Source organism: Bufo gargarizans, chromosome 4 (genome assembly GCF_014858855.1).
Source record: "Bufo gargarizans isolate SCDJY-AF-19 chromosome 4, ASM1485885v1, whole genome shotgun sequence".
Lineage (NCBI taxonomy): Eukaryota > Metazoa > Chordata > Amphibia > Anura > Bufonidae > Bufo > Bufo gargarizans.
Window position 1 is genome coordinate 416,878,967 of NC_058083.1, and position 12,447 is coordinate 416,891,413.

General features: G+C 36.3%; 1 protein-coding gene across 6 annotated transcripts in view; it reads right to left on the bottom strand.

Annotated features, from left to right (window-relative positions):
- Positions 1-110: 110 nt before the first annotated feature.
- The window catches only part of ADGRG6 (adhesion G protein-coupled receptor G6), a 168,015-nt gene continuing 155,678 nt past the window's right edge, over positions 111-12,447 (bottom strand). For 5 of the 6 annotated variants that reach the window (XM_044288557.1, XM_044288556.1, XM_044288561.1 and 2 more), the window contains 6 exons: positions 12,133-12,401; positions 8,568-8,673; positions 7,690-7,973; positions 7,315-7,416; positions 5,618-5,776; positions 111-802 (listed from right to left, as the gene is read on the bottom strand). In XM_044288557.1, the coding sequence (XP_044144492.1) occupies positions 624-802; positions 5,618-5,776; positions 7,315-7,416; positions 7,690-7,973; positions 8,568-8,673; positions 12,133-12,401 (1,099 nt within the window). In that variant the 3' untranslated portion in view covers positions 111-623. Of the gene's footprint in view, positions 803-4,373; positions 4,421-5,617; positions 5,777-7,314; positions 7,417-7,689; positions 7,974-8,567; positions 8,674-12,132; positions 12,402-12,447 lie in introns of all 6 variants that reach the window. The other variant, XM_044288558.1, reaches the window with a different exon arrangement.

Genomic DNA, 12,447 nt, shown 5'->3' on the forward strand with positions numbered 1-12,447 from the left:
TTCTATGATATAACTGTATTTTCACAGCCAAATCACAGTCCAAAATAGTTGTAAGACAGCAGGTTGCAGTCACACAAATGGTTTTGGTTGCATGGTTTTTCTGTCAAGCCAAACATCTATATGTAGCTCCAGCCTAAAATGAGCAAATGAGTACTGTTGCTAAAGATCCAATTTTTCTTCACTATTGAAAGATTTTAATTAGTATCTGTAGATATGAGTGTAGACATACAGCAATGAAGTATTTCAGGCAACAGACAGAACAGATGATTATTGGTCATTCCTTTGGCAATAAGTTGACTTAGATTAGAAAGCATTTGCGTAGGTATATATGTAAGCATCAATGTTCTGGAGTAAAGACATTTGTTACACTTTTAAAATGAAGCGTATTGGCTCAGAAGATTTCTGTGAAGGCTTAGGAGCTGTCTGTGCTTCTTGTGCATTCTTCCATATGGAACTTATTAGGTGGATGAGTAAATAGAGAGAAAAAAATCCCTCATCATTATATGTGATGCTTTTGTAGATGTCAAATCAATCAGCATTTTATAGGTCACATAAATTCCCTTTATGTTTCATTTTCTTGTAGCAGCTGTACAAAAATGAGCTGCTGCAGTTTACACATAATATTAAAACTTGGTGCTGTGGTTGAACGTATCTGACATGATGATGTTTTTGTAGAAGTTGTCTGAGTGAGGATGACAATAGCCCTTGACTTTGTCAATAACATGATGAACTGGAAGAATTGATGTCTGTTCACCATCCACTGGTGTAAACTTGACTGAGGGTCTGTCTCCAAAAATGTAACCTGAAAACCAAAAAGTAGTCATCAACAACTGAACTTTGTTTGGAAACCTTTCAGAATTGACTGAAAAAATATAAGCACAATGACAATAATATTTTTACACTTGGTGTTTCAATATTTAACGTTTGCAATTAACGTTTGCAAATATCTAAAAATATGTTTAAAAAAATTAAGCTATCAAAAAGAAAATACAAATGTATGACTATGAAAATACATTTTATTTCCATTTCCCTAAATTTGCTGTCTACAGAACATAATGTTCATTTTCCATTACTCTTTAGTAATATTTGTGTTGCTTTAGAGTAGTAGTGGAAATTTCCATTCACATGGCTGGGTGCAAAATATATATCATTGGCAAAGTTATTGCCAAAATTATTATTTTTGGGAAGTTACTTATTTCCTCATTATACTTCTTTTGTAAATTCTTATCTAAAGAATCATGAACCATGAACTTGTTCAGAGGCCCTCTTCATGAGTGGTATAAGTACACATCTGAAGGTTTACATGGGCAAAAAGCAGAAAAATATTGTGCCATTGTTAGGAAGAGGCGGTGAGGGGTAGGGGTGCTCTCCTCATAAACATGCAAGACCCATAAGCATAAGTCTAGAGCAATATATTTTGTGTCATGGATCCTAGAAACCCTTCAACCCTGTCATTAACAAGGACTTTTATATCACTTACAGATAAACTCTACTCATTGTGTTATCATTATATTTAAAAGGTTCTCTAATCATTTCTCTAATTAGCCCATGGTACTATCTGTGGAGAGAAGATGTTTCATATAATAATGACACACCCTTGCTCCCCCGATGCCACTATCAGTGCAGCTGATCAGAAGAATCAATGCAACAGACCTCCGGAAGGGTCCAGGTAGAAGAGCCTACAGCACAGTGGAGACGGCTGCATCAAGGGATCGAGGGAGGGTAAGTAGTTGTACTTTGTGAAACAGGTTAGTACCATGGGCTAATTAGAGGAAATGACTGGAGTTTATACATTTGCAGTCAATATTCTTGTATGTGCATGCATTGAAGTAGAAAATGAGCATAAACATAGCAAAAATAAGGTAATGGTAAGGCAGAATAATGATAATTGAAATGCAAATGTTTCCAAGCATGTGGTCATATCATAAGCAATTCATATTTAACATATATTCATAAAGATTGCATTAGATTAGATGTCCAAGCCAGATGATCATGCTGCTGTATTTAAAAGGAAAGAAAAGTATCCAGAGAACATTCCCAAGAGCCATCAAAGGTCCCATCCACAGTTTGTAGAAAATAGATTCCGAAAACCTGATTAATTCTGTAGGTCTGGAAAATTAGAAGATTTTGTTCCAAAAGAAAGCACTTTCAATTTACCCTTCTGGTTTAACCCTTGAATTTCTGTGCTCCCTGTATTCCCTATAACAGTATGGTTTGCACACCGAAGCAGTATTGTTTTTACCTTCATAATACATTTACCAGGGATACTATCCCCTTACTGTTTAAACAATTTTTTTCCTATGTTTTAATTTTTCATTCACGTGCAGTTTTTTTTGCAGGACAAGGTGTACTTTACAATTGCATTAATTAATATGATATATGATGTAGAGGGAAGCTGCAAAAAAAATTCAAATGGGAATTTGCCTATGCCGTAAAACTGACCTGTTACCTTTTTTCTCTAGTAAAGTACAATTACAATGATGCCACATTTCTTATAGTTTTTCTTGTGTTTTAATACTTTAAAAAAGCTTTGAAAAAATATATTTTTTTTTTTCTGTGCATCACTATATTCTAAAAAACTCATAACTTTTTCATATTTACTTCTATGGGGTTGTGTGAGGTCTCATATTTTTCCAGAGTGATCTGGAGTTTTTTATTAATATCATTTTAGGTTATATATATTACTTTTTTAACACTTCTTATTCAATTTTTTGTGGGAGTAGAAGCAACAAAAATAGGTGAATCATTTTATTTTCCGTTGCAACTTTCACCATACGAGATAAATACATTTATATTTTAATAGTTTGCATATTTTGGAACACAGCATTGCCAACGATTTTTTTTTTTATAATATGGGGAAAGGGGGTCATTTGAATTTTCATATATTTTGTAATATGTAATATAAAATCTTTTAAAACTTTTTAGATACTTTTTTTGCATCATCTGAACACAGCAAATCTCCCTTAGTTGTAGGCACACAGAAAATCTCCCTTAGACTGCAATGGTAATTCATTATAGTCTATGCAAGATTTGCTATGTTCCTACAGAGCCCTGTCATGGCATGTGGCAGGCCTCAGATTCTTCAGAGGGCCAGAGGCTGCCATAGCAACTTCCTTGATTTCGGTACATGGGAGCCTTTCAGGCACCAGGAGCGCAGCACTCCCAGGAAAGAAGTTCTCAGATGCCAGGGTTTCAATTGACCATGGCATCTGAGGGTTTAAAAGTCTGTGTTCTTGCCGATCACAAACTTTCCCTCTGGGTGTCTGCTGTGTAAAATGAAGGTGCCCATTCAGCTCCTGAGCAGGCAACATCTTCAAAGATCTGACATCTATGCATGTACAGCAGATGTTGGTAAGGGGGTACAATTATGTTTACTTTTTAGTTTGAATTTGAACATATTCATGCTCCAGGTAAGCTCCACAAAGTGTAGTAAAGCTGTAACAAAATGGATAGTTGGGAGTAACAAATCTAATTTACCATGGACATGCCGATGTAGAAGAGAGAGAAAGAGAGATCCAATGATCTCTCCTCCCTGATACAAATATATACCACTGTTACCTTTTGATAGATGGCCATGTTAGTGCTTATGGCATAATCTACCTGAATATCAGCATGTTCAGGACTATGTAATAAATGCATATTAGAAAATGCTTTAATTTATCCCATACTATATTTTACATTACTCAAAAATAGAGGGTAAATTTAATAAGAGAAGCATATGTTCTTTATGTTCACTATCTCCATTGCCTGCTTTATTCAAGTAAAAGTAGTTGGTTTTAGACTATTGGGGTTTATTTGCTTCAGCACAATGACGGCATAAGGTTTCTTATACACTTTTAATGTAAATTTGATCCAGAAGCTAAGATCTCACTGATTGCTTTAACTGAAGATATGTATGTTAAGAGTTCACAGGCAGCTCAGTATGGCCAGTTGAGCATGATTTTAAGATTTACTAGTTGAGAAGCCCCTCAAAGGCTAAATGTATGACAAGCATATTTTAGAGATTGTGCTGAGCAGATTGTGCTGAGCAGTTTGTTCATGAACCAAAGCAATGTGATTAGATAAGAGCAGTACCAATGTCAAATGCTTCAGAAATATTTATGGTTGCAGTTCATATATGCACTTAATGAAAACGCTTTAATTTTAAAAGATCAACTTGAAAATATTTTTGGGTAATCAGCATTAAAGGAAAAAATAGCAGAGAGTAAATTTTAGAAATTCAGAGATGTGCATCTTTGTCACAAGATGAAGCAATGGAAAGATGAGCGATTCTGATTAGAGAATGATCCTTTCCATTGTATGACTTCATGCAAGAGTACCCCACCCAGCTGTTGATAGGTCATGCACCCAACCAACCTTACAGGAGCATTTACCTGGATGATTCCACCTCTGGTTAAGGGATGCTCTTAGAAGCCATTATCTATGCCATAAACATGGAATGTAACGATCAGTTTAGTAAGTAAAAGAAACGTTAGTGAAAACCAAAAGTTGTAACACAAAACAAAAGTTACACCATTAATCAAAGCCCTATTGGAGTACAGAATTCCATTATTGTGAGCTGCAAATGAATATCATTTTAGTAAATTTAATAGTGTAATGTTACCATCAAGAGATTTGCCAAGGTTTGTTAATCTTTGTTTTCATATTACACATCGGTTATAAGTTCTTGAGTACGAGTGAAAAGCCCTGTAATACTAGACTGTGGATTCAGGCATGTTATACAATGCATTTAACCTCAGCTAAGTGAAGTTTGCCCAGTGAAGCTTATAGTATTACTTTGGCCTGTGTTCCTTGAAGGTCTCTAACATTACAAATACAGTCTGTATATGTTTTCAGGGTTACCTGTCATCTTTTAGGTCCTTGTGACACCAGGTTAAATTGACACCCAGTTCAAGAAAAACTATTCATATAAACTGGGGAACAAAAACAAAACTTACCTGGTGTCTTCATTTTCATCTTCTTAGTTGCAGATTGTAGTCTGCTAATTCTTAGGCTACCCTTCTGCCATTCTGCACCTCTTCTCATATGGTGCATCAGTGGCAAACAAACTTTCTACTTGTTCAGTCTTGCATTTGGATTGGCAATCACAGCTCTTGTGAGCTATGCTGGCCAATCCAAGGGCAGCAGAAGATGTCTTGGGCTACCATATGCAGAGTATGCATGAGGCATTCTGATAAGCAGAAGAGGAGCCCAGATATTGACAGATCTACAGCAAAAAATATGACAATCACTAGGTAAGTGTTCTGTTTTTGTACCCAGTTAATGTGACTTTTTTCTTGAAACAGATGGTTGATTTAAAGGATTGAATGCATTTCACTGTATAAAGTAGCAGCAGGTCTAAACAAATGGTCTAAAATCCAAATAATGAGCCAAGTAAATTAGTGACACTGGTAAACAATGACAGGATAGGAAGAAATATGATTCTCATGTCACAAATAGTAACACAATGGCCAATACGGTATATAACAGTTTCCAGTTATTATATTGATTATATAGACCTATCTCAAGCTGTTAACCATATATTTCACCTATGCACTTGTCAAAAGTCTAGGATTATTTAATCATACTGTTGTGACAGATATAGCTGAATAAAGCAGCAAAAATAAATTTAACTTACCCGTGCTACTGTTCCTCTTGTTAAAGAATGGATTTGAGCTAGACTTTGATTTAGAGGTCCAATATGTAGAATTTGAGCCTATGGAACTTGAAGAAAGGGACTTCCCCAGATTATCAGAGCTCACTTTTTTCGTGTTATTCGTGGCTGTTTTGCTCCAATCTGAAAAATTGCAAAATTGTACTTGATAATTAGCAAAATGAAATACTGGTAAAATAACAAAATTCATCAGGTTTACCTACTGTACCAGTTTATCGCATGCTGACTGCACATTGGTAATACCATGTAAATTACCATTTTACATATAGAAATAATTTACATGAGCCATGTATAATATATATAGTAATATAGTGCTATAATCTTCTCTGTCTAAGAGTTGTAATTTTTTTCTCATCTGAAGCTCAGATTGGAAAAAAATTCCAACTATAAAAAAATAAGATTATAGCACTATATTAGCTAAATTGCTCTATTTTTGTTTTTTTCGAATATTCGGTATATTGCTATATATTCTTGTTTTAGAATATTACGAATACTCTGAAAAACAAATATAGCACTATATTAGCTATATTGCTCTATATAATTGTTTTTTAAAATATTCGTAATTTTTTCCCATCTGACGTAATGAATCATTGATTTTCAGCACTACTAATACTACTACTACCACAATACAGACACACTGATATACTGTGCTGCCTGTTCCATGCTGTGCTGCTACTGCTGGCAATACTATTGCTGCCACTATTAGCCATACACACCTTACCCTTACCACATCCACACTGTACTGTTGCTGCTCCCAAATAAAGGGAGAATTTTTCCAGGCTTGTTAAACTTCAGAACAAGCAACTGTTTCTTCTGACAATTAACAATTGTGTGTGTAAATATGGGCAGGCATTCTGCCTCTAATACTGCATAATCTAGGAATGCTTATGCAGAACTAGCCACTGTTTCATATAATATTAACATGTGTATAAAAACAGAGACAGGGATCTTCCCCTATTAAGTTATATTTTTGGAAGCTTGGTCCCAACAAGCCACAGTTCTTTCCCCCAATAACATTGTGTGTGTGTTTATTCACCATCAGCCCCCAATAAGGGACAATTTTTGGATGGTTCTAATATGAAACAGCCTAAGAAATGCGTGGGTACAGTCTGTTTTTAAAAACACTGTTTGTCAACCAAGTTTACTCAAAGCTATATATGTTAGTGTCATTTTTATATTATTTGCAATTGCTGTAATTTGCGCTAAAGAGCTTAAAAAGGGGTGGGGAGAACATTTTGTAAAAAAAATTCTTAAAAAGAGAATGACCTCAGAGTGTCATTTACCAATTTTTTTTGAAAAATTCAATGAATAAGATACAAAACAAATTTTTATAAATTTGCTCATCGCTATCAGAAGCTGTAATATACTGAAATTAGACTATAGCATATGATTAGTTCTCCAAATCACATAGAAATATAAATTAGGCCATGTTCTCACCAATTATTTGGTCAGTAATTTCCATCAGTTATTGTCAGCCAAAACTAGGTGTGAGTTAAAAGCACAGAACAGGTGAATATCTTTCCATTATACCTTATCTCTGTTTAGGCTTCACTACTGGTTTGGGCTCATAATAACTGATGGAAGTAGCTGACCAAATAACTAAAGTGAGAACCTGGCTTTAATCAAATGATGCTTGGTTTTTATCACCATTGTAAATTTACCTGAATTATCCGGTAGTCGAAGCTTCCCACAGCATAGATGTCTCCTCCATTGTTTTTGTACATTTTCTTTCAATGCACAATGGAAAACAAAAATAAATAACCCTATAGAAAACACACAGATTATTGTAAAATTAGCAGTATAGAAAAGATGAAAACAGACATAAACCCACCTATTAATCTGCAGTGCCAAGCCATTGGAAGGCAAAAATGTCTAAGAGAAAGTAGTGAATTTTCCTGATGGCAATTACAATAAATCCATGGATGAACAACCTATCTTCAACATCCAATGCACATAACCTTTAACGTTATTACTGTCAAGAAAGGCATACAGGGCCGTTTTTAAAATCATTAATATCACAATTAAAAAAATTGTACCTTGCAAGGAGTTGAATATTGTAAACAGGTACATGAATGCTAGGGTGGCCTTTCCCCAAGCAAAAAAAGCGAAACCCCATGTCATTCCAAGGAGGAATGTGAGGCTGACAACACTGCGCATGTTCCGTAAAACTTCTTCTCTAATGCTGCGATTAGTTCTTTTCCCATTTCTTCCACAGATCTGTACCATCACCACAATGAACATGGCTACGTTCATCAGAAACATGATTCCAAAATATGCAACACAGGTCACATAAAAAACGGTGTTGTTTTTTATCCAACAGCTGAAAGAAAAACATTCCACACATCAATCTATAGGTTGTAAAAGTTGATATTTACTGACTCATCAATAAAGACTTGATCCAGATGTTTTTTTTTTTAGCAAATCACTAAAATATACCTGATATCCAATGAAACCAAAATTCCCACATGTTTCAGATGACTCTTGCATCCTTAATTATTCTTAAAGGGGTTATCCAATCCCTACAATGAACCCCCCCAATGCCCAGGTACCTCATATATGATATACTTACCCCACTATTTTGATCCATGTGATGGGGAGATGCAGTGGCGGCCATGCGGGCAGCAGGAGAAACATTTCGGGTTAAGTATAACCTATATGAGGTGCCTGGGCATTAGGGGGGTCATTTTAGGGGTTATATAACCCCTTTAATTATTAAAAATATGAAATTCTAGCACATGCATTATTCTTCACTTAAAATCATCTAAAGGTAAAGCTAGTAGTGCTCAAGAACTACATCTAGACAATAGTGGCCAAATGAAATGACCATAACATTTAAGATATATGTGTTAAAATTATACATAATCTGCATCTGTATATAGAAATGAGAGGAGATATGTATTTATAATAAACTTACAATGCATCACCATTTCCATCAGTGTCCTTTCCATACAGGCTTCTCCCATAAGCACTGTCTTTATATGTACTTGCCAGAACAATTGCAACCACTATAGCAGGTATACCTGTGACAATACAACAAATCAGCCTCAACAAACTTTAGAATTAGCAAACATATAAAAAAAAAGGGAAAATGTAACAAATGGATTTTTACAAATCGATTCACTCATCTTTTTTTTGTAGTCTGATAAGGAATTTAAGTAGATGTACAGAAAAATATCTGCTCATAAAAAGGTATATATTAGCACAAGAAATCTTTAAGTCTATGGCATTAAAATGATTACTTTCTACTTAGGAAGTGTAAATGGAAAATGTTATTCAACAGAGAGAAATAAATTCTTGGCACATATAGCTGCTTAAACTATAACAATAAATTGTAATTATAAATTGTAGCAAGCACATTGCATTTGACATATATTTATTGACATAAATCACACATATGTATATATATATATATATATATATACAGTACAGACCAAAAGTTTGGACACACCTTCTCATTCAAAGAGTTTTCTTTATTTTCATGACTATGAAAATTGTAGATTCACACTGAAGGCATCAAAACTATGAATTAACACATGTGGAATTATATACATAACAAAAAAGTGTGAAACAACTGAAAATGTGTCATATTCTAGGTTCTTCAAAGTAGCCACCTTTTGTTTTGATTACTGCTTTGCACACTCTTGGCATTCTCTTGATGAGCTTCAAGAGGTAGTCACCTGAAATGGTTTTTACTTTACAGATGTGCCCTGTCAGGTTTAATAAGTGGGATTTCTTGCCTTATAAATGGGGTTGGGACCATCAGTTGCGTTGTGGAGAAGTCAGGTGGATACACAGCTGATAGTCCTACTGAATAGACTGTTAGAATTTGTATTATGGCAAGAAAAAAGCAGCTAAGTAAAGAAAAACGAGTGGCCATCATTACTTTAAGAAATGAAGGTCAGTCAGTCCGAAAAATTGGGAAAACTTTGAAAGTGTCCCCAAGTGCAGTCACAAAAACCATCAAGCGCTACAAAGAAACTGGCTCACATGCGGACCGCCCCAGGAAAGGAAGACCAAGAGTCACCTCTGCTGCGGAGGATAAGTTCATCCGAGTCACCAGCCTCAGAAATCGCAGGTTAACAGCAGCTCAGATTAGAGACCAGGTCAATGCCACATACAGTTCTAGCAGCAGACACATCTGTAGAACAACTGTTAAGAGGAGACTGTGTAAATCAGGCCTTCATGGTAGAATATCTGCTAGGAAACCACTGCTAAGGACAGGCAACAAGCAGAAGAGACTTGTTTGGGCTAAAGAACACAAGGAATGGACATTAGATCAGTGGAAATCTGTGCTTTGGTCTGATGAGTCCAAATTTGAGATCTTTGGTTCCAACCGCCGTGTCTTTGTGAGATGCAGAAAAGGTTAACGGATGGACTCTACATGCCTGGTTCCCACCGTGAAGCATGGAGGAGGAGGTGTGATGGTGTGGGGGTGCTTTGCTGGTGACACTGTTGGGGATTTATTCAAAATTGATGGCATACTGAACCAGCATGGCTACCACAGCATCTTGCAGCGGCATGCTATTCCATCCGGTTTATTTTTCATCATTTATTTTTCAACAGGACAATGACCCCAAACACACCTCCAGGCTGTGTAAGGGCTATTTGACCATGAAGGAGAGTGATGGGGTGCTGCGCCAGATGACCTGGCCTCCACAGTCACCGAACCTGAACCCAATCGAGATGGTTTGGGGAGAGCTGGACCGCTGAGTGAATGCAAAAGGGCCAACAAGCGCTAAGCATCTCTGGGAACTCCTTCAAGACTGTTGGAAGACCATTTCAGGTGACTACCTCTTGAAGCTCATCAAGAGAATGCCAAGAGTGTGCAAAGCAGTAATCAAAGCAAAAGGTGGCTACTTTGAAGAATCTAGAATATGACATATTTTCAGTTGTTTCACACTTTTTTGTTATGTATATAATTCCACATGTGTTAATTCATAGTTTTGATGCCTTCAGTGTGAATCTACAATTTTCATAGTCATGAAAATAAAGAAAACTCTTTGAATGAGAAGGTGTGTCCAAACTTTTGGTCTGTACTGTATATACAGTGCTTCCAATAATTATTCATACCCCTGGCAAATTTTGACTTAAAGTTATTTTTATTCAATCAGCAAGTCATTTTTTTTATGGGAAATGACATAGGTGTTTCCCAAAAGATAATAAGATGATGTACAAAAGGCATTATTGTGGCAAAAAATACATTCCTCAGCTTTTATTTACATTTGAGCAAAAAATACAAGATGTTCCACACTGTGGAAAATCTCAGAGGACGTGGTCGGTAGCCAAAAGTGACACCTATACTGGCCAGTAGAATAGTTAGAGAGGTGAAAAAGAATCCAAGGATCACCACCAAGGCCATGCTGGTGAATCTGGGCTCTGCTGGTGGCAATGTCTCAAGGCAGACAATTCAACGGACACTGCACACTGCTGGGTTCCACGGATGCACACCAAGGAGGACGTCACTTCTCCAGATAAGGCACACAAAAGCTCACTTGGCCTTTGCAAAAGCTCATCTGGACAAATAAGAAGACTTCTGGTCTTCTGTGTTATGGTCAGATGAAACAAAAATTTAATTGTTTGGTCACAATGATGTTTCCTTCATTTGGCGTAAAAAAGGAGAAGCCTTCAACCCAAAGAACACCATAACCACTGTCAAACATGGTGGTGGGAAGCTAATGCTTTGGGGTGTTTTTCGGCCAATGGACCAGGGAACCTAATCACAGTAAATGGCACCATGAAAAAAGAGCAATACATGAGGATTCTCAACGACCACATCCGGCAGTCTGCAGAGAATCTTGGCCTTGGGCACCAGTGGACATTTCAGCATGACAATGACCCAAAACACACAGCAAAAGTGGGGAAGAAATGATTAGCAGACAACAAAATTAATGTTTTGGAGTGACCCAGCCAGAGTCCAGACTTGAATCCAATTGAGAATCTGTGGAGGGAGCTAACGATCAGGGTGATGGCAAGAAGACCCTCCAACCTGAAAGATTTGGAGCTCATTGCTATAGATGAATGTGCAAAAATACCTGTGGAGACATGCAAAAAGCTGGTCTGCAATTATAGGAAGCGTTTGATTGCTGTAATAGCCAATAAACGCTTTTCTATTGATTATTGAGAAGGGTATGAATAATTTTGGACTGGACATTTTTTGCTCAAATGTAAATAAAAGCTGAGAAATGTTTTTTTTTCCCACAATAATGCCTCTTGTACATCGTCTTATTATGTTTTGGGAGACACCTATGTCATTTCCCGTCAAAAAATTACTTGCTGGTTGAATAAAAGTAACTTTAAGTCAAAATTTGCCAGGGGTATGAATAATTATGGGCAGCACTGTATATATATATATATATATATATATATATTTAATAGGAATAGGGAAAGTCATTCCACCCATATCTAATCTGATAATGAAGGCCTTTAAAATAATACCCATTCATCAACATACTGACACAATCTCTCTTAGACACACTTACCCCATCCGATAATGCAGAATTTTAATATATATCTTCGGATATATGTATTGAACACTTTTACTAGCGCTATATACATATGCACAGCCTCTAATCCCATCCACGTGAATGTAGCTAGAAGGAAAAAATGAAGCAATGCAGCCACGGCTATGCAGAGCTCATTAATTTCAAAAGAAGCCAACCAGCCATCCAGGAGGAAGAAAAGGTTCAGAAACAGTAAGGCAGTGCTTAAGTTCATCAAGATCTTTGAAGGGTAATCACGTCTGATTTTTCTGTAGGGAAAAAGAATTGCACAATTTTACAAAGCAAACAGATGGG